The sequence below is a fragment of the Pongo abelii genome, chromosome 1 (genome assembly GCF_028885655.2).
Source record: "Pongo abelii isolate AG06213 chromosome 1, NHGRI_mPonAbe1-v2.0_pri, whole genome shotgun sequence".
Taxonomy (NCBI): Eukaryota; Metazoa; Chordata; class Mammalia; order Primates; family Hominidae; genus Pongo; species Pongo abelii.
The window spans coordinates 115,716,672-115,738,713 of record NC_071985.2 but is presented as its reverse complement, the minus strand read 5'-3'; the positions used below and the strand labels follow the sequence as shown (position 1 = coordinate 115,738,713).

The 22,042-nt window shown below is 41.8% G+C and overlaps 1 protein-coding gene across 1 annotated transcript in view; it reads left to right on the top strand.

Annotated features, from left to right (window-relative positions):
• Nucleotides 1-22,042, top strand: part of PTGFRN (prostaglandin F2 receptor inhibitor) — an 80,656-nt gene that overhangs the window by 52,526 nt on the left and 6,088 nt on the right. Inside the window, exons 6-7 of the mRNA XM_024247537.3 lie at nucleotides 4,301-4,720; nucleotides 11,603-11,710. Of these exons, the coding sequence (XP_024103305.2) occupies nucleotides 4,301-4,720; nucleotides 11,603-11,710 (528 nt within the window). The remainder of the gene's footprint in view (nucleotides 1-4,300; nucleotides 4,721-11,602; nucleotides 11,711-22,042) is intronic.

The following is a 22,042-nucleotide window of genomic DNA, read 5'->3' as shown; positions in this document are numbered from 1 at the left end:
ATCCTATTTTGGTCCTACACGCACATGCTTATATGCTACATTAGACTGTCTCCCTTCTGATAACTGAAACCCCTCCACAGTCTCAATTTCAAGCATCCTGTTCTCTAAACATATCTCCTGTCTTTCTATACCGCTGCGTCTAGTACTCGAGCAACAATCCCCCAACCCTACTGGGGCCAACAATCTGTTAATCCTAACCACCTGACATCGTCCTTCACTCCCATTGTGTCTTCACGTCTCTCTCACTAGGGTTCCCATTTGTAGTCCAGCATACACCTGGACCGGTGTACATTATGATAGCACCTTCTTTCATTCTCAGAGCTAAGGCTGGGAGGTAGGGGTAAGTTATGTGGTCACCTACTGTTACCTAGCCTAAATTCCCAGTCAGTTTTAATCACTCCCTTGCATACACCCCTAGCTCCCTTCCCCTCGGTTTGCATTAGACTCTGGCCAAACCACAACCCAGTTCAAAGGCAGCTTTCTGTAGCCTCCCTACCTGTGCCCACAGACCTAATGTGGTTGGAGAGAAACATTCAAACATGTTGACTGATCTCCCTTTAAAGTAGTGGTCACTTGTGACAAGTGGGCTCTCGGCACTGCCTGGGAATTATTGTGCATTTCCTTAGTCTGTTTATTTCCCCACTCTCCTAAGTGATTACTGCATATCACCTTCTGTCTCTGCAAACCTCCTCCCACAGCTTCTCTCTCAGCTGTTGGCCCTGCTTCCTATTCTCCTAAAAGTAGAAATAATCAGGAGAATTCTCATTCACGCTGCCCCAGGGCTGAGACCAGGTCACGTGGCATATGTCCTGGCAGAGGCCAGCCCCTCTCACTACTTAGACCATGGCTGCTCTCTCTTATGTCTTTGGTAATTCTCTCCCTTCTGGACCTTTCCCATTGGTCTGTCAATGTGCTGTTAGATCCAGGTTTCCTTGGGTTTTTTTTAGAGGGGGTGGGGAGTGAGGGTTGTGGTATTTTTTGTTGTTGTTTTAGTTTTGTTTTGTTTTTAGACACAGGGTCTCACTCTGTTGTCCAGGCTGGAGTGCAGTGGTGTGATTGTAGCTCACTGCAGCTTCGACCTCCTGGGCTCCAGTGATCCTCCCACCTTAGCCTCCCGAGCGGTTGGGACTGTGGGTGCTCACCACCACATACAGCTAATTTTTTTTTTTTTTTTTTTTTTTTTTGAGACAGGGTCTTGCTCTGTTACCCAGGCTGACATGCAGTGGCATGATCATGGCTTATTGTAGCTTCAGCCTCCTAGGTAGGTTAAAGTTATCCTCCCACCTCAGCCTCCCGAATAGTTGGAACTAGAGGCACTATAGGCCTCTATCATCATGCCTGGCTATTTTTTTTTTTGGTAGAGACAGGGTCTCACTGTGTTGTCCAGGCTGGTCTTGAACTCCTGACCTCAAACGATCCTCCTGCCTTGGCCGCCCAAAGTGCTAGGATTACAGGCATGAGCTACCGTGCCAGGCACCCCCCGCCTTTTTTTATATGCTAATATTGATCTTGCTTATTCATCCATCTTTGTGTTTCCCACACCCATTTGTCTACTTATTACTTTTTCCTTTTATAACAACAATATTTGATGTATAAGTACTCAGTGTGTCTGGTTTTTATCCTTCCATTCTCTCTGGTACCTACTCGAATCAGGCTTTCCCCTCAGCTGCTTGTGGTAAGATGGACAGTAATCATCATATTGGAAAATCCTATTGTCAGTTATTTTATTTGACTTAGCAGAATTTAACACAGGTGATTCCCTCCTCCTGGGAATGCTTTGGTTTTTCCCTTGGCTTGTGGGACATTGGCTTCTCAGGGCTTTCTTCCAACTTTATTAGCTATTTCTCAGCCTCCTTTGCTGGCTTCTGTTCATTTTTTGGACCCTGGAACATTAGACTACCTCAGTACATAGTCTTTGGACATAGTCCTTGGACTTGGACTTCTTTTCTATTTAACCTCACCTTCTTGGTGATGTCTCTAATCTCATGAATTTAAATACCATCTAGACACCAGTGACTCCAGATTTACATGTCTACCCCGGACCTCTTTCCAGAACTCCAGACTCAATATTACATTGCCTCCTTGACACTACTTGACTAACAGGCATCTCAAACTTCTGTTCAAAAGGACGCTTCCCATCACATCTGCCAGCTGTCTTCTCCCAGCCTTCTCCAGCACCATTGTTCTAGTGGCTCAGCCCAAAACCTTCATCCTTGACTCCTCGTTCTTAAAATTGACTTAGAATCTGGCTACTTTTCACACTCTGCCATTTATGGCGCCACCTTTGCCTGGATTACATCCCTGGCCTCCCAGATCGTCTTGCTCTGCCCTAGCACATGGCAGCTGGAACAATCCTGTTAAATATAAGTCAGGTCCTAAAACTCCTCCGCTCTAAACCTTCAAAGCCTCCCCATCTCACTCAGAGCAAAACCCAGAGTCCTCTAAGTGGTCTTAGATGTTCTGTACCAACTGGTCCCATTATCTTCTGGCCTCACCTAGCACCCTCCCCAGCACCCACTCCATCCAGCCACTCTGCCCTTCCAGGTTCCTCAAATACACCAAGTGTGCTCCTGCCTTCTAGCTTTCTGCCTGCTGTTCCATCAGCCTAGAATGCTCTTCCCAAGATGGATAGGACTTGCTCCCTCACCTCCTTCAGGTCTTTTTTATTTATTTTATTTTATTTTTAATTTTAATTTTATTTTTTTAGAATCACAGTCTTGCTCTCTCACCCAGGCTGGAGTGCAGTGGCACCATCATAACTCATTGTCGCCTCAAACTCCTGGACTCAAGCCCCCCAAGTAGCTGGGACTATAGGCACATGCTTTGTGCCTGGCTAATTATTTAATTTTATTTTTAGAGGCACAGGGTCTTGCTGTGTTGTCCAGGTTGATCCCAAACTCCTGGCCTCATGCAATCCTCTCGCCTCAGCCTCTCTAATCAGTGAGATTACAGGCGTGAGCCACTACACCCAGCTCAGGTTCTTTTTAAAATGTTGCCTCCTCAGTGAGGATGTCCCTGATCACTCTATTTACAGTTGTGGCACACACACCTTCCTTCCAAATACAAATCCATGCTTTTTCTCTTCCTTAGCTGCTTATTATCTCTTAAACATTTATCACCATATAACCATATCATATATTTTACTTATTTCGTTTGTCTTCCTTCACTGTCATATAAAGGGAGGGATTTTTGTATTTATTTGTTCACCGTTATGTTTCCAGTACCTGCAGTATGGAAGGCTGTCAATAAATACATGTTTAAATTGATGAATGAATGACCGAACTCACAGGAAAATCAAGAAAGAATGTGGTGGATCAGTAGAAGCTCAGCAGTCAGTGGTTCTGGAGAGAGTTCATAATATATATGTTCTGCTAATCAGTTTGGTGGAACAAGTGTTCCAAAAAATCTAATGTAAAAATCTCATCTTGTAACTGGATGGATTATCGGATTAATCATCTTATTAAAGGATAAAAAGAATGTATCTAATTCATTTATTCATCCACTCAACAAATATTTAAGTACCTTCCAAGTGCCTGATGTTGTGCTACTATAATAGATGAATTCTAATGTATACATGCCTAGGCATTGTTGTTTTGACAGAGACGCAAGGAATAATCCACTTAAACCTAAAGTTAGCGTAGCCGTAGACACCTCTCAAAATGTTTAAACAGCATTTCTGAAATTAAAGCGTAAACCAAGTGGAAATTATTAGATCTGCAAATACATACGCTACAGTCATTTTAGCAATATATCTGTTCTGTAATGTCACTATCATATGATTAAACCGGGAGAATTCATTTCTCCCTTGCTGTATTCCTCCCTGCAGGCTGGCTTAGCTAGGAGCACTTTCCCTGCATTTAGCAGACCCCTGGGGAGGAGAGGCAAATGGTATGTATGGCCAGGAGCCTGGCTTGGAGGTCATGGTGTTGTGTTCAACCATGTCTTTCCCACCTTGCTAGGAGTGCCCTCTGCCTTGCATCTTTTGGAGCACCAATAGCGGGTTCCCAAATTCTTCCTGGTGAAACTTCTTAAGGATTTAAAAATCCTTCAAACCAGTTCTCACCATAATTTCCTCTCTCCTGATACCCATTGATTCATTTCAGATGATTACTTCCAATGGGGTGGTTTTAGCCTGCTTATAGATACACATGATTTTCTTTCTGAGTTTCCAGATTTTCATAGGTGCTTTTGTGTGGCAATTTGCAAATAAATTTCTATTTCTTGGTTATTTTGCTTTTAGTTGCATTTTTATTTTAACTGATCTTGTTGGAAATCACATCCTTCTGGTCCTTCATTCCAGATTCCGTGCTTGTGGTGAAGGCGAGGCAGCCAAAGCCTTTCTTTGCTGCAGGAAATACATTTGAGATGACTTGCAAAGTATCTTCCAAGAATATTAAGTCGCCACGCTACTCTGTTCTCATCACGGCTGAGAAGCCTGTCGGCGACCTCTCCAGTCCCAATGAAACGAAGTACATCATCTCTCTGGACCAGGATTCTGTGGTGAAGCTGGAGAATTGGACAGATGCATCACGGGTGGATGGTGTTGTTTTAGAAAAAGTGCAGGAGGATGAGTTCCGCTATCGAATGTACCAGACTCAGGTCTCAGATGCAGGGCTGTACCGCTGCATGGTGACAGCCTGGTCTCCTGTCAGGGGCAGCCTTTGGCGAGAAGCAGCAACCGGTCTCTCCAATCCTATTGAGATAGACTTCCAAACCTCAGGTGAGCAGTGAGCCCTGTTGAATCATAGATGGAGCTAGAAGAGACCCTAGGGTTTTGATCAGATGCCCTCATTTTTTAAAACAGCTTTGTTAAGATGCAATTCATATGCCATACAATATACCTGTTTAAAGTCTGTAATTCAGTGGCTTTTCATATATTCACAAAGTTGTGTGATCATCACCACAACCAGTTTTAGAACATTTTCATGACCCCAAAGGAAACCTGGACCCCTTAGCCAATACCCTCCATTCACACTCCATTCCCCACCTCCCATTCTGCAGCAACCATGATCTACTTTCTGTCTGTATACATTTTGCCTATTATGGACATTTCACATAAATGGAATATAATATGTGGCCTTTGTATCTGGCTTCTTTTTTGGAGCAAAATGTTTTCAAGGGTCATCCATATCGTAGCATGTATCAGTGCTTTGTTCATTTTTATGACTGAATAAGATTCCATCATATGGATATGCCACATTGTGTTTATCCATTCGTCAGTTGATGGACATTTGGGTGTTTCCAGTTCTTGACTGTTATAAATAATGCTGCTGTGGACATTCATGTACAAGTTTTTGATGAATGTATGTTTTAATTTCTGCTTTCATTTTAAGAAAATGAGCTGAAGCTCAGCTACTTCAGATACTTTAGGGAACATGGTGGAGTATAAAGAAAGAGAGGAGGGAATTGAGCCTCCCAAGGTGTTAAATTACTTGCCAAAAGTGGAAGATCTTTAACATCCTCTGTCTGTGTATGTGTGTGTTTCAGTAGGAAGATGATTTAAAAGTATTTAAACCCCAATCTTATTTAGAATATCAATGCAAAGGATTATCATTTATGGGTTTAATACTAAATGTTTTCACTAACTTTGCCCCGGGTTCCTGGGTTTTAGTTAGAAATTTGTGAATGTATAAATTAATACTCATCTGTAAAAATTCAGGTATCAATTGAATCAGTATAATGAATGCAAGATATTTGTTGAATTAAATGATTAGCATTTATATTAAAGGTAAGCTAGACTCTAATAAAGTTTGTTTTCTATTAGTATTATTTTCTATTATTATAGCCTTTTATGGTATATAGTGAAATAATCTTCTAACATCTCTTGACCTTTAAATTAAAGGGTAAATATTGATTTAAGCCCTTAGATTTGGAGAAAGCATACCTCCTTTATTGTGTATCTCTTTGTTTTTAATAGCAGCTTTATTGAGATATAACTCACATACTATAAAATTCACTATATAGAGTGTACAATTTAGTGGTTTATAGTATATTCACAGACTTGTGCAACCATCACTACTATCTAATTCCAGAACATTTTAATCACCTCAAGAAGAAACTCCACTCTCATTAGTAATCATTCCTATGCCCCCATGCCCTTGCCCCTGGCAACCACTAATTTACTTTCTGTCTCTATAGATTTGCCTCTTCTGGGTGTTTCATATGAATTGAATCATATTATATGTGGACTTTTGTGACTTGCTATTTTTCACTTAGCATAATGTTTTCAAGGTCCATTCATGTTGTAGCAGGTATCAGTACTTCATTCCTTTTTATGGCTGAATAATATTTCATTGTATGGATATGCCATATTTGTTTATCCGTTCATCTGTTGATGGACGTTTAGACTATTTCTACTTTTTGGCTATTATGAATAGTGCTGCCATAAACATTATTATTTGAAAGTATCTTCTCCCATTCTGTGTGTTGTCTTTCACTTTCTTAATGATGTCTCTCGAAACATCAAATTTTTAAATTTTGATGAAGTCCAGTTTATCTGGTTTTTTTTTTTCCTTTTGTTGCTTGTGTTTTTGCTATGTCTAAGAAATCACTGCCTAATCTAAGGTTGTGAGGATTTACACCTATGATTTCTTCCAAGAGTTTTATAGTTTTAGGTCTTACATTTTAGGCTATCTTTCATGTTAATTTTTGTATGTGGTTAAGAAGAAGGGATCCAACTTTATTTATTTTGCATGGAGATAGCCAGTTGTCCTAGCACCATTTATTGAAAAGTGTATTATTTCTCCATTGACTTGTTTTGGCACCCCTGTCAAAAATAATTTAATCATGAATGTAAGGTTTATTTCTAGACTGTCAATTCTATTTCAGTGATCTAGATTTCTCTTCTTATACCAGTATCACATGATTTGATTACTGTAGCTTTGTAGTTAGTTTTGAAATCAAGAAGTTGGAGACTTCCAATTTTGTTCTTTTTCAAGATTGTTTTGGCTATTTTGGATACCTTGCACTTCCATGTAACTTTTAGGATCCGCCTGTTAATTTCTACAGTCCAGGCATCTGGGACTTTGATGGGGATTGTGTTAACTCTGTAGATCAATTTGGAAAGCATTGCCATTTAACAATACTGTTTTTCAGTTCATAAACATGGGCTATCTTTCCATTTATTTAGGTATTTAAATTTTTTCCATGGTGTTTCGTAGTTTTCAGTGTACAGATCTTGTTTCTTTTGTTAAATTTATCCTAAGTATTTTATTCTTTTTGAAGCTATTGTAAATAGAATTGCTTTCTGAATTTACTTTTCAGCTTGTTTATTCATTGCAGTTTTTCAGAAGTACAACTGGCTTTTGTATATTGATCTTGTATCCTGTGACCTTGCTGAACTTGTTTATTAATTCTAATTAATTCTAAATTTTGGGGACTTGTTACAGTTTTTAAAATACAAGATTATGTCATCTGTGAATAGAACTAGTTTTACTTCTCCCTTCCAAGCTGAGTATCTTCTATTTCTTTTTCTCGAGTAATTGCCCAGCCAGAACCTCCAATACAGTGTTGAATGGAAGTAGCACAAGTGGACATTCTTGTCTTGTTTCTGATCGTAGGGGGGAAGCGTTCAGTCTCATTCACCTTTAAGTATCATGTTCACTGTGGGATTTTCATAGATGCCCTTTATCAGATTGAGGAAGTTTCCTTCCACTCCTAGTGTGTTTCCTTCCATTCTTAGTTTTTTTTTTTCATTCCTAGTTTGTTGAGTATTTTTGTCATGGAAAGGTGTTGAATGTGGTCAGATGCTTTTTCTCTGTCTGTTGAGATGAGATTATTATGTGGTTTTTGTCCTTTATTTGTGTATTTGTTTTGCTGTCTGTAGGAATCTGTTCCATCTTGTTTTACATTTGTTATTTGATCTTTCTTTTTAAACTCTTATGTGGAAAAGGGGAGACACAGACTATTTTGTATGTATTTCTGGGTGAGGAATGGATGTTGAATCTATTCCTCAATTCTTTAAATCTCAGCATAACAGATAAAACCACTGTAGCTTCCAGGTTGAATAGATTGCCTAAGGTTTTATTTTATTTAATCCACAGAGTTGTCATAGCCAATTCACATTTTAATTAGGAGAAGCTGCCATCAAATTCAGCGCCCAGAACAATACTATAGCCCTGAATAGCCACCAGCAAACATTGATTTGCAACTGAACAGCCTTTGCTTCCTAAAAATCAGTGACATACCTTAAGACACACAACAAAGGGGTTCTTCCAATGTTCACCTTCCTGTCCCCTGATTTCAGCACACCTGCTTTTTGGTATTAAAAACCAAGGGGCCCTACTGAGTGCTGGATTTTACTGATTCAAAGTGTCAAGAGGAAAATGGTATTTAAATATGATAGTGTAGGCTTTGGCCTTTTAAAAGAAGAATAATAAATGTTTTTCTTCGTAATATATAGAAAATTTGAAAATATAGTAACGTAGAAAGAAGGGAAAGAGGCTTATCCATCATCCTACCAGAGACTGTTAATTTGTGTTGTTCATCTTCCTAGAATGTTTTTCTTGTATGTTTTCTTCATGACTTTGAGATCAAGCTGTACATACAATTTTAGGACCTGCTTTTCTCCCTTTAGTGTTATAAGATCAGCACTTTCCATATTGTAACCAATTCTAAGTAAACATTAATACCATGTTTAATGACTTTACCTACTTGAATTTGCTTAGCCATTACCCTATTGATGGACATGCAGATGGTCTGTAACTTTTGCTTTCGTTAAAAAAACTGCCACTAACAGCTTTTTTTGGAGGCCAAGGTTGGAACATGGTTTATGTCAATGTTTGTATTTAAAAGTTAAGTAGTTCCTATACTCTCTGCAGACTAGGAATTGGGGGACCCCTAGTGACTCTGGTTGTTCATTTAAACTCTCTGTACCATACCCTGTCATCTGTGAAGTTAACCAGACAAATCCCCTCACAAAAACAGAATTACCACAGAAATTGACCATAATGAAAATATTTCTAAGCCTGGGATAATGACCCATATTAACAGTGAGCTGCTGATTTCATTAGGAGGAAATCCACTCCTGTGAATAGCTCACCACAATGCAGGCCTTTTCCCCAGTCCTTGTCTGCCTTGTGAGCTGCAGCACAAATGCTCCGTTGATTCCCACGTCCAGTAGGGGAAGTGAGAACTGTAGCGTGACCTAGGAGGTATTTGGGTTTTCTTTGGAAACATAAAGAAAAAGTGAAATTTGTTCGAATTAAGTAAGTCTTCTTTGCTGCTTCAAATTAAATAGATAATCCATGAGATAAAACCATGAGAATTTCTTAATGTTTTGTCATTTTATGTTCTCTTAGAAGGGGCCTGAGCACTGGAAAAGCCCCTCAGTGTAGTTCTGTGTATTACCATGAAATTTCTAATCTGAGAAAAATGTGACGCCCCTGCCCGCCCTTGCTCACCATGGTTGCTGCTAACCTGTACTCACTGACAGATGGCCGCCTATGGCATAAGTGTCCCCGGTCACCACACAGAGCCAACTCCGGGCAGTTTGGCCTAATCCTGCCCCACCTCACTGCTCCAGGCAGAGCAAGTCCAGGGTATAAGGCCTGAGGAAGGCAGGGCTGAGAGCTGACTTAATTGAAGGGGATGATGTCCAGAAGTAGGTCAGGCTTCCTTGTCTTTGCTTTCATCCCTTTCCCCGTTTCCTGGAACAGCCATTCTGTCAGTTCTTTATCCCCTTAGAGTTACGTGCGCCCCTGCTGTTCCCTGAATAATCAGAACTCTCAGCAGTTTCTACCTAGAGCTGCCTAACCCCCACTAGGGTTCAGTATTCTATAACCATCCTTCACCTTTCTCCCAGGAAAACACAAAATATTTATATACTTGGTTAGGAAAGCAACCTGATGAATTCACCTTATTAGTCATCATGTCGAAATGAAAATATAGCCCTTTCATCATGTTACTCCCTCTGTCATGGCCACTTCTTCTGCAAGTTTAAAAAAGGTACTTTAGGATACTTGTTTCTTTCTGGCAATCTGAACAAGAAGTAGTAATACCTATATTCTTAACTTCTAATGAGTTTTACAGTCAGCACCTAGGGCCTTCAATCGTTGCTTCCCAGGAAACCCAAAGGGAGTCCCATAGCATTGATGTTCTGTGAATTTCTTTTAGGTTTGCCTGTTCCTAGATTTTAGGAGTTGGGATAAAGTAAACATTGAACTCTTAGGATTAGCTAAGCTGAAAGCTATGGAGTGTTCTCACCTAAGAGGAATTCATAAGTGAGTTAAAAATAAGAATTCTGCCTGCAGCGTTTTCAGGGAGGCATGTAAGATAAACCCAGTTTTGGTAGGGTTTTTTTGTTTTGTTTTTTAACCAGACTTTATTTTAATTTTATTTATTTATTTATTTATTGAGACAGTGGCATGATCTTGACTCACCGTAGCCCCAACTTCCCAGGCTCAAGCAATCCTCCTCCTACCTCAGTCACCTGAGTAGCTGGGACTACAGGTGTGCACCACCGTGCTCAGCTAATTTTTGTAGAGACGGGATTTTTGCCATGTTCCCCAGGTTAGTCTTGAACACCTGGGCTCAAGTGACCTACCTGCCTCAGCCTGCCAAAGAGCTGGAATTACAGGCATGAGTTACTGCATCCAGCCCAGACTTTATTTTTTAGAGCAGTTTTGGGTTCCCAGCTTTTGAGCAAAAAGTACTGAAAGTTTCCATATACTCCCAACTCTCCCACAACACACAGCCTCCCCAACCTGAATAGTCTTTTAAAGGCATATCCACCTGTAATCTCAGCACTCTGGGAGGCGGGCAGATCACTTGAGGTCAGGGGTTCAAGACCAGGTTCAAGACCAACATGGTGAAACCCTATCTCTACTAAAAATACAAAAATTTGCAGGGCGTAGTGGCATGTGCTTGTAATCCCAGCTATCCAGGAGGCTGAAGCAGGAGAATCACTTGAACCCAGGAAGTAGAGGTTGCAGTGAGCCGAGATCACACTACTGCACTCCAGCCTGGGTGACAGAGCAAGACTCTATCTCAAAAAAAAAAAAAAAAAAAAATGGAAAAAGGCATATCCAGGCTGCCTCCATTTTCCCTGACATGCTGAAGCTGTGCCTTGAGTGCTCCCACCACACCTCATAGAAACATCATTGTTGGCATGTCTGTCTTCTTACCAGATTTCAGCCTCTTGGTAACAGGGCCTCTTTCCCTAGCACCCAGCACAGTGCAGTGAGACCACTCACTCCACTAGGACCAAAAGCATTCTTGCTTCAGTCCCTGTTTCTCTGATCCCTAAGCCACCCTGGCCTAGAAGTGAACCATGTTGAACTAGAACCAGCCCAGGCTGTTCCAGGGTGGAGGATAGCTTTCGAATGAGGTCACTGTGGCCACCAGAAAGAAAAGCCAGAGCAAAAGTAATTCTTTCAGAAGAGTTCTATTTTGGTTGTAATCTTAAGATGAAGCTCACTTGAATGTGCCTAATGCCCATGTCTCTCTGAATAGAAGAGAGACAACCTTGGAACACCTATTTTGTGAGTTTCTAGACCAGTTCCCAGCGAAGAGAACCACATTTTGATGCCCCTTAGAGTGCAAAGAATGGAATTTGACAAAAGCATGAAAGAGAATAATGAGGCTGGCATTACTTTTTTTCCAGGTCCTATATTTAATGCTTCTGTGCATTCAGACACACCGTCAGTCATTCGGGGAGATCTGATCAAATTGTTCTGTATCATCACTGTCGAGGGAGCAGCACTGGATCCAGGTACCTCACTCCATCCTCACCCCTTCACCATGTTGCTTTCTGTAAATGTTTCTCATATCATTCGCACTGTGTTACACAGATGTGGGTTAGGGATAGGATTATCTATTTATCCCCTAACTGCATAGCCCAGTACTTTTTACTCATTAAGTGTTTAATAAATACATGTTGAGTGGATGCATCTGTCTGCTAGATGGTTTGGAAATACATCCAGACATTTGAATCTGAGCTGTCAAGACAGTCAGTGCGGTCACTTCCAGGCCTATTTCAGGCTGATTTGAAACCCACTGGCAGAGTCCAGCTCCTTCTCTTGTGTCTTTCATTCATTTATTCATTCAGATATTTATTGAGTTCCTTTGGTATACAAGTGCTGCTCTAGATACTGGGAATAGAGGAGTGAACAAAATGCCCAAAGTCAGGGGGCGGTTCCAAGATGGCCGAATAGGAACAGCTCCAGTCTACAGCTCCCAGCGTGAACGATGCAGAAGACGGGTGATTTCTGCATTTCCAACTGAGGTACTGGGTTCATCTCACTGGGGCTTGTTGGGCAGTGGGTGCAGGACAGTGGGTGCAGTCCACTGAGCGTGAGCCGAAGCAGGGCGAGGCATCGCCTCACCCGGGAAGCAAAAGGGGTTAGGGAATTCCCTTTCCTAGCCAAGGGAAGCTGTGACAGATGGCACCTGGAAGATTGGGTTGCTCCCACCTTAATACTGCGCTTTTCCTATGGTCTTAGCAAACGGCACACCAGGAGATTATATCCCGCACCTGGCTCAGAGGCTCCCATGCCCACAGAGCCTCGCTCATTGCTAGCACGGCAGTCTGAGATTGAACTGCAAGGCGGCAGCAAGGCTGGGGGAGGGGGCACCCGCCATTGCTGAGGCTTAAGTAGGTAAACAAAGCAGCAGGGAAGCTCGAACTGGGTGGAGCCCACTGCAGCTCAAGGAGGCCTGCCTGCCTCTGTAGACTCCATCTCTGGGGGCAGGGCATAGCTGAACAAAAGGCAGCAGAAACCTCTGCAGACTTAAATGTCCCTGTCTGACAGCTTTGAAGAGAGTAGTGGTTCTCCCAGCATGGAGTTTGAGATCTGAGAACGGACAGACTGCTTCCCCAAGTGGGTCCCTGACCCCCGAGTAGCCTAACTGGGAGGCACCCCCCAGTAGGGGCAGACTGACACCTCACATGGCCGGGTACCCCTCTGAGACGAAGCTTCCAGAGGAACGATCAGCAGAAACATTTGCTGTTCAGCAATATTCGCTGTTCTGCAACCTCCACTGCTGATACCCAGGCAAACAGGGTCTGGAGTGGACCTCCAGCAAACTCCAGCAGACCTGCAGCTGAGGGTCCTGACTGTTGGAAGGAAAACTAATAAACAGAAAGGACATCCACACCAAAACCCCATCTCTACGTCACCAGCGTCAAAGACCAAAGGTAGATACAATCACAAAGATGGGGAAAAAACAAAGCAGAAAAGCTGAAAATTCTAAAAATCAGAGCGCCTCTCCCCCTCCAAAGGAACGCAGCTCTTCGCCAGCAACGAAACAAAGCTGGATGGAGAATGACTTTGACAAGTTGAGAGAAGAAGGCTTCAGATGATCAAACTTCTCCAAGCTAAAGAAGGAAGTTTGAACCCATCGCAAAGAAGCTAAAAACCTTGAAAAAAGATTAGACGAATGGCTAAATAGAATAACCAGTGTAGAGAAGTCCTTAAATGACCTTATGGAGCTGAAAACCATGGCACGAGAACTACGTGACAAATGCACAAGCTTTAGTAGCTGATTCGGTCAACTGGAAGAAAGGGTATCAGTGATTGAAGATCAAATGAATGAAATGAAGCGAGAAGAGAAGTTTAGAGAAAAAAGAGTAAAAAGAAATGAACAAAGCCTCCAAGAAATATGGGACTATGTGAAAAGACCAAATCTGTGTCTGATTGGTGTACCTGAAAGTGATGGGGAGAATGGAACCAAGTTGGAAAACACTCTGCAGGATATTATCCAGGAGAATTTCCCCAACCTAGCAAGGCAGACCAACATTCAAATTCAGGAAATACAGAGAACGCCACAAAGATACTCATCGAGAAGAGCAACTCCAAGACACAAAATTGTCAGATTCACCAAAGTTGAAATGAAGGAAAAAACGTTAAGGGCAGCCAGAGAGAAAGGTCGGGTTACCCACAAAGGGAAGCCCCTCAGACTAACAGCGGATCTCTCGGCAGAAACTCTACAAGCCAGAAGAGAGTCGGGGCCAATATTTAACATTATTAAAGAAAAGAATTTTCAACCCAGAATTTCATATCCAGCCAAACTAAGCTTCATAAGTGAAGGAGAAATAAAATCCTTTACAGACAAGCAAATGCTGAGAGATTTTGTCACCACCAGGCCTGCCCTAAAAGAGCTCCTGAAGGAAGCACTAAACATGGAAAGGAACAGCCGGTACCATCCACTGCAAAAACATGCCAAATTGTAAAGACCATTGAGGCTAGGAAGAAACTGCATCAACTAATGAGCAAAATAACCAGCCAACATCATAATGACAGGATCAAATTCACACATAACAATATTAACCTTAAATGTAAATGGGCTAAATGCTCCAATTAAAAGACACAGACTGGCAAATTGGATAAAGACTCAAGACCTATCAGTGTGCTATATTCAGGAGACCCATCTCACGTGCAGAGACACACATAGGCTCAAAATAAAGGGATGGAGGAAATTCTACCAAGCAAATGGAAACAAAAAAAGGCAGGGGGTGCAATCCTAGTCTCTGATAAAACAGACTTTAAACCAACAAAGATCAAAAGAGACAAAGAAGGCCATTACATAATGGTAAAGGGATCAATTCAACAAGAAGAGCTAACTATCCTAAATATATATGCACCCAATACAGGAGCACCCAGATTCATAAAACAAGTCCTTAGAGACCTACAAAGAGACTTAGACTCCACACAATAATAATGGGAGACTTTAACACCCCACTGTCAGCATTAGACAAATCCATGAGACACAAAGTTAACAAGGATATCCAGGAATTGAACTCAGCTCTGCACCAAGTGGACCTAATAGACATCTACAGAACTCTCCACCCCAAATCAACAGAATGTACATTCTTCTCAGCACCACATCGCACTTATTCCAAAATTTACTTCCAAAATAGTTGGAAGTAACTACATCCAACTATTTACTTCCAAAATAGTTGGAAGTAACCACATCGCACTTATTCCAAAATGTACTTCCAAAATAGTTGGAAGTAAAGCACTCCTCAGCAAATATAAAAGAACAGAAATTATAACAGTCTCTCAGACCACACTGCAATCAAACTAGAACTCAGGTTAAGAAACTCACTCAAAATCGCTCAACTTCATGGAAACTGAACAACCTGCTCCTGAATGACTACTGGGTACATAATGAAATGAAAGCAGAAATAAAGATGTTCTTTGAAACCAATGAGAACAAAGACACAATGTACCAGAATCTCTGGGACACATTTAAAGCAGTGTGTAGAGGGAAATATATAGCACCAAATGCCTACAAGAGAAAGCAGGAAAGATCTAAAATTGACACCCTAACATAACAATTAAAAGAACTAGGGAAGCAAGAGCAAATAAACTCAAAAGCTAGCAGAAGGCAAGAAATAACTAAGATCAGAGCAGAACTGAAGGAGATAGAGACACAAAAAACCCTTCAAAAATTCAGTGAATCCAGGAGCTGGTTTTTTGAAAAGATCAACAAAATGGATAGACCACTAGCGAGAGTAATAAAGAAGAAAAGAGAGAAGAATCAAATAGATGCAATAAAAAATGATAAAGGGGATATCATCACCGATCCCACAGAAATACAAACTACCATCAGAGAATACTATAAATACCTCTACGCAAATAAACTAGAAAATCTAGAAGAAATGGATAAATTCCTGGACACATACACCCTCCCAAGACTAAACCAGGAAGAAGTGGAATCCCTGAATAGACCAATAACAGGCTCTGAAGTTGAGGCAATAATTAATAGCCTACCAACCAAAAAAAGTCCAGGACCAGATGGATTCACAGCCAAATTCTACCAAGGTACAAGGAGGAGCTGGTACCATTCCTTCTGAAACTATTCCAATCAATAGAAAAAGAGGGAATCCTCCCTAACTCATTTTATGAGGCCAGCATCATCCTGATACCAAAGCCTGGCAGAGACACAACAAAAAAAGAGGATTTTAGACCAATATCCCTGATGAACATCGATGCAAAAATCCTCAATAAAATACTGGCAAACCGAATCCAGCAGCACATCAAAAAGCTTATACACCATGATCAAATGGGCTTCATCCCTGGGATGCAAGGCTTGTTCAACATGCGCAAATCAATAAACGTAATCCAGCATATAAACAGAACCAAAGACAAAAATCACATGATTATCTCAATAGATGCAGAAAAGGCCTTTGACAAAATTCAACAGTCCTTCATGCTAAAAACTCAACAAATTAGGTATTGATGGGACGTATCTCAAAATAATAGCTATTTATGACAAACCCACAGCCAATATCATACTGAATGGGCAAAAACTGGATGCATTCCCTTTGAAAACTGGCACAAGACAGGGATACCCTCTCTCACCACTCCTATTCAACATAGTGTTGGAAGTTCTGGCCAGGGCAATCAGGCAGGAGAAAGAAGTAAAGGGTATTCAATTAGGAAAAGAGGAAGTCAAATTGTCCCTGTTTGCAGATGACATGATTGTATATCTAGAAAACCCCATCGTCTCAGCCCAAAATCTTAAGCTGATAAGCAGCTTCAGCAGAGTCTCAGGATACAAAATCAATGTGCAAAAATCACAAGCATGCTTGTACACCAATAACAGACAAACAGAGAGCCAAATCATGAATGAACTCCCATTCACAGTTGCTTCAAAGAGAATAAAATACCTAGGAATCCAACTTACAAGGGATGTGAAGGACCTCTTCAAGGAGAACTGCAAACCACTGCTCAACAAAATAAAAGAGGACACAAACAAATGGAAGAACATTCTATCCTCATGGATGGGAAGAATCAATATCATGAAAATGGCCATACTGCCCAAGGATAGTTATAGATTCAGTGCCATCCCCATCAAGCTACCAATGACTTTCTTCACAGAATTGGAAAAAACTACTTTAAAGTTCATATGGAACCAAAAAAGAGCCTGCATCGCCAAGTGAATCCTAAGCCAAAAGAACAAAGCTGGAGGCATCACGCTGCCTGACTTCAAACTATACTACAAGGCTACAGTAACCAAAACAGCATGGTACTGGTACCAAAACAGATATATAGACCAATGGAACAGAACAGAGCCCTCAGAAATCACACATCTAAAACTATCTGATCTTTGACAAACCTGACAAAAACAAGACATGGGGAAAGGATTCCCTATTTAATAAATGGTGCTGGGAAAACTGGCTAGCCATATGTAGAAAGCTGAAACTGGATCCCTTCCTTACACCTTATACAAAAATTAATTCAAGATGGATTAAAGACTTAAATGTTAGGCCTAAAACCATAAAAACCCTAGAAGAAAACCTAGGCAATACCATTCAGGACATAGACATGGGCTAGGACTTCATGTTTAAAACGCCAAAAGCAATGGCAACAAAAGCCAAAATTGACAAATGGGATCTAGTTAAACTAAAGAGCTTCTGCACAGCAAAAGAAACTACCATCAGAGTGAACAAGCAACCTACAGAATGGGAGAAAATTTTTGCAGTCTACTCATCTGACAAAGGGCTAATATTCCGAATCTACAAATAACTCAAACAAATTTACAAGAAAAAATCAAACAACCCCATCAAAAAGTGGGCAAAGGATATGAACAGACACTTTTCAAAAGAAGACATTTATGCAGCCAACAGACACGTGAAAAAATGCTCATCGTCACTGGCCATCAGAGAAATGCAAATCAAAACCACAATGCGACACCATCTCACACCAGTTAGAATGGCGATCATTAAAAAGTCAGGGAACAACAGGTGCTGGAGAGGATGTGGAGAAATAGGAACACTTTTACACTATTGGTGGGACTGTAAACTAGTTCAACCATTGTGGAAGACAGTGTGGCGATTCCTCAAGGATCTAGAACTAGAAATACCATTTGACCCAGCCATCCCATTACTGGGTCAAAGGATTATAAATCATGCTGCTATAAAGACACATGTGCACGTATGTTTATTGCAGCACTATTCACAATAGCAAAGACTTGGAACCAACCCAAATGTCCATCAGTGATAGACTGGATTAATAAAATGTGGCACATATACACCATGGAATACTATGCAGCCATAAAAAAGGATGAGTTCATGTCCTTTGCAGGGACATGGATGAAGCTAGAAACCATCATTCTCAGCAAACTATCACAAGGACAAAAAACCAAATACCTCATGTTCTCACTCATAGGTGGGAATTGAACAATGAGAACACTTGGACACAGGAATGGGAACATCACACACCGGGGCCTGTCGTGGGGTCAGGCTAGAGGGGAGGGATAGCATTAGGAGATATACCTAATGTAAATGACGAGTTAATGCGTGCAGCACACCAACATGGCACATGTATACATATGTAACAAACCTGCACGTTGTGCACATGTACCCTAGAACTTAAAGTGTAATAATAATAAAAAAAAGATGCCCAAAGTCTGTCCTCATGGAGCTTGGCAACCTAGATGAGGACATGGGCAAGAAATAAAGTGCTCTATAATATCACAGCAATTAATGCAACGAAGACATACAGAGCAAAGGAGTAGCTGGTGACCAGAGGGTGCTATTGTAGTTAGAATTCTTAGGAAATCATTATAATTTTTTTCTTTGCATTTACATACTAGCATTGCCAACAGGATGCCTAAGAGTTGTGGGACCCATCAGTCTTACTCCTTTTCTGCTTAGCCCCATTTAGTGACCAGTTGATGTCCCTCTCTCACTCTTTGACCCTTAAGACTTGAAAGAACATTAAATGCACTCAGGGGATCTCTGTTACTGAGCAGGACTGTACCCACCTCTGCCTTTTCCTAAAGAACTCATGAAGACCCTAATTTCCTCTGGGCTTCCCTTTTCTCCTGCATGCTTTGACCTCGACACTCTGTACTACCCCACCCCATCACAAGCAGAGCCATGGCTGCCGGCAGAAATCTGCTGCTTGAAAAGGCCAAATTGTACAGAGGTCACAAGTTTCTATGTGGAGACTGCTGGAAGTGTGTACCTGGGAAAGAAACTAATAGCAGCTTTCCATTCTGTATGAAGGGGCAAGCTCTAAGCAAAGGGCAGTGGCCTGCAGTGAATCCAGTGAGCCCCTGAGCAGGGGACTGGGTAACACTAGCATCTGGAAGCAGAGGCCTGGATGCCGCCACCATCCAGGTGGACATCTGTCTCCTGCAGGACTCTCAGTTGAATGTTCAGGTCAGCAGATATTTTCTGTAAAGGACCTGGGTAGGAAATATTTTGGCCCTGTGGGCCAGATGGCCTTTGTGGCAACTATTCAGCACTGCCATTGTAGTGTGAAAGAAGCCGTAGATATTTAATGTAAGCAAATGGGCATAGCTGTGTTCAGTGAAACTTTATTTACAAAAACAGGTAGTGGGCTGGACTTGGCCTGCAGGCTGTAGTTTACTGACCCCTGGACTAGTTGATTGAACCAAAATTGGCTCCAGCAGGGAAGCTGAACATGGCTGATCTTTAGAGGTAGGAAACAGAAGGAGAGTTTGTGGGAGATGTTAGAAAAGGAAAAGAAACAATCCCACCCACATCCATGGAGTTGGTTAGCTCCATTCACAGGGGAAGGGAATGAGAAGCCTCTCCTGTACCTGAGATGGGGAAGACTGAGGACAGAAAGCAGGATTCCGAAGAGAAAGTGATGGTAAAAGTAGAAGAGACTACCGGGGAAAAGGGAGGAAAATCCTTTTCAAAAGTTGGAAAAATGCGATACCATGTTTGCCCTTAAAGTTCATTTATGATACACACAAAAATAAATCCTTTAAATGCTCTTTCTCAGTAAATTAATAGTTCACCAGTTGTGCCTTTAATATAAAAGTCTTTTCCTCCAGTGTAATTAATTGCAAAAGCTATAGGTAGCTGTTATCTTTCAGATCACAATTTTCCAGAATTTTGCACTCTTGGACTGTGTGGATGGAAGATACTGAATTATTAAACACACCTTGTAATTTAGTTTTTCCTCACACATGCTGTGGGCTGTGAGGGAATGCTCTTTTGTGAAGGACACGTTGCATAAGTGATTTGTGGGCCAAGGTCCTCTGTGCTGAGCAGGGGTGGGGACAGCAGACTTTGGCCCTTCTGAGGCAGTATCTTAGGTCAGGTTCTCCGCAAGCAAAGACAGACAAGCATGCGAGTGATGGATTGAGGGAGTGTTCTCAGGAGAACACTGAGGAAGGGAGGGACTTGAGATAGAGCTGGAGAAGAAGGCAAGTCGAGGTGTGAATTCGGAGCAAGTCCACCTCCCCACGGGGAGTTCTGGAGCATGAGTGTACTGCAGAGTAGGCCCACTGGAGGGAAGGGGACTGGGCTTTTCTGTCACTTCACTAGTCAGTCATTGTCCATAGGCTGAGTGGCGAAGGAGCGAGAGCAGTTCATAACCTCCAGGTGGCGGCTTCCATCAGCCTAAGCCCGGCCTCTGGAGAGGGGGAGGGTACAGGTGTGTGAGTTTTAACAGCCAGCACCTGCAGTGGCCAGAGGCTAAACCCACCAGCTGGGTCCACCAGCTGCATTTGCTGCGCTGGTAATGCCCTTCCCCTTAGCAGGTCTGTGTGTAGGAGCATGTGTGTTGAGCTGTGGAGATAATGTTGTTCATGGTGACCAACTTTTATTGAGGACTTAATGTGTTCCAGGTGCTGTTCTCAGCATTTTAATAAATGTGGTAAATTTAACGCTGGGTGCTGTCATTTTCATTTTGCAGATGAGGAAACTAAGTCTCAGTGAACTTGGGGAACTTGCCCAGGTCACATGGTTCATTAGTGCTGGTGCTGAGATGCTAGCCTAGGCAGCCTGGCCCTGGAGCCTGGCTCCCACACCCTAAGGCACAGTGCGGATCAGGGCTTAGAGTCTGGGAACCTGGTTTGGCTTTTTGCCTTCAGCAACCACCCAGCCCCTGCAGGTGACAGCAGCACTGAGTTAAGAGTTTTCACTGAAGACGAGAGTGATGTGGGTGTCCACTCTGCCCTTGGCACTGTGAGAGCATGAGGCTGTTTATGGCACTCCCTCTGCCCCCAGGGAGCTGGTTTCCTTGGAGAGACACTGGGAACAAAAAAAGAAAAAGAAAAAATGTGCTCAAGTGCCACAGTGGGTCAATGGTAGAAAAAGAGAAGATATGACATGTTTAGAGTGAGCTAAGAAAGAAATATCATTTGGATAATTTCATAGAAATTCTTGCTTTTAGTTCTGTTTACTTTTTTAATATGTAAGCATCTGAAAATAATTTATTTGCCTTATGTGCTTTTTGAGGCTATTAGTGTATTTTTACTAAATGAATAAATGTTATCTCTTGTTCGGCAAAAAATTGTGTTATTTGACATTTATATAAAATGCTTTCTCAAGTGGATTTAAGACAAAACAGTGTTGTGGCTGTTGTCTTTTGTTGCTGGATGAATCTCAGAGCCGACACAGCTGATAATGGTTGGTACCAGTCAAGGGACGAGGTCAAGGGCTTATGATGTGTGCTCTGTTTTCACATTCCATGACAATTACCACTTGTGCCAAAGTCTTCTTTCTCTTATGCCCATATTAATTTATTTGAGGCTGTTAGAATCTTCATTTTGCAGAGTACTTTACGATTCAGCATTACTCTCTGGGACTGTTAAACTGTGTTCCATTTTCTCAGCTTGACATTTTTTTTCCTCTTGTTTTGAACTTAAGCACTTCTGCAAGGAAAGAAAAACCATAGTGTACAATAAAATCTAAACTGTTTACAACTCTAAATTTGGTGCAATTCATTTTATGTATATTTTGTTCCATATGACTTTAGTGTCCTTCCAGTCTTGGGTTCTTCTGCCTGAAATGCCAAAGGAGCTGGCTTTCTTTGGGAGACAGAGCTTGCAGTGTCCTGGCATACCAGCTTTTGGATCAGTGTTCTCTGCGGGAGACAGTTTTTGGCCCTGACTCTTCTTCCTGTGGCCCGTTAGTCTGGGTGGCAGCAGTGCAGTGGTTAAGAGGCTGGGCTCTGGAGCTGTACTCTCTGGGTTAAGCTGCACACTCTGCTACCTGCTGGCTACATGACCTTGAGCAGGTATATAGTCTGGCAATAATGGCAGAATAAAAGTATGATAGTGCCTTCATCATAGGGCTGTTGTGAGGATCCAGTGAGACCGAAGGCATGTAGTG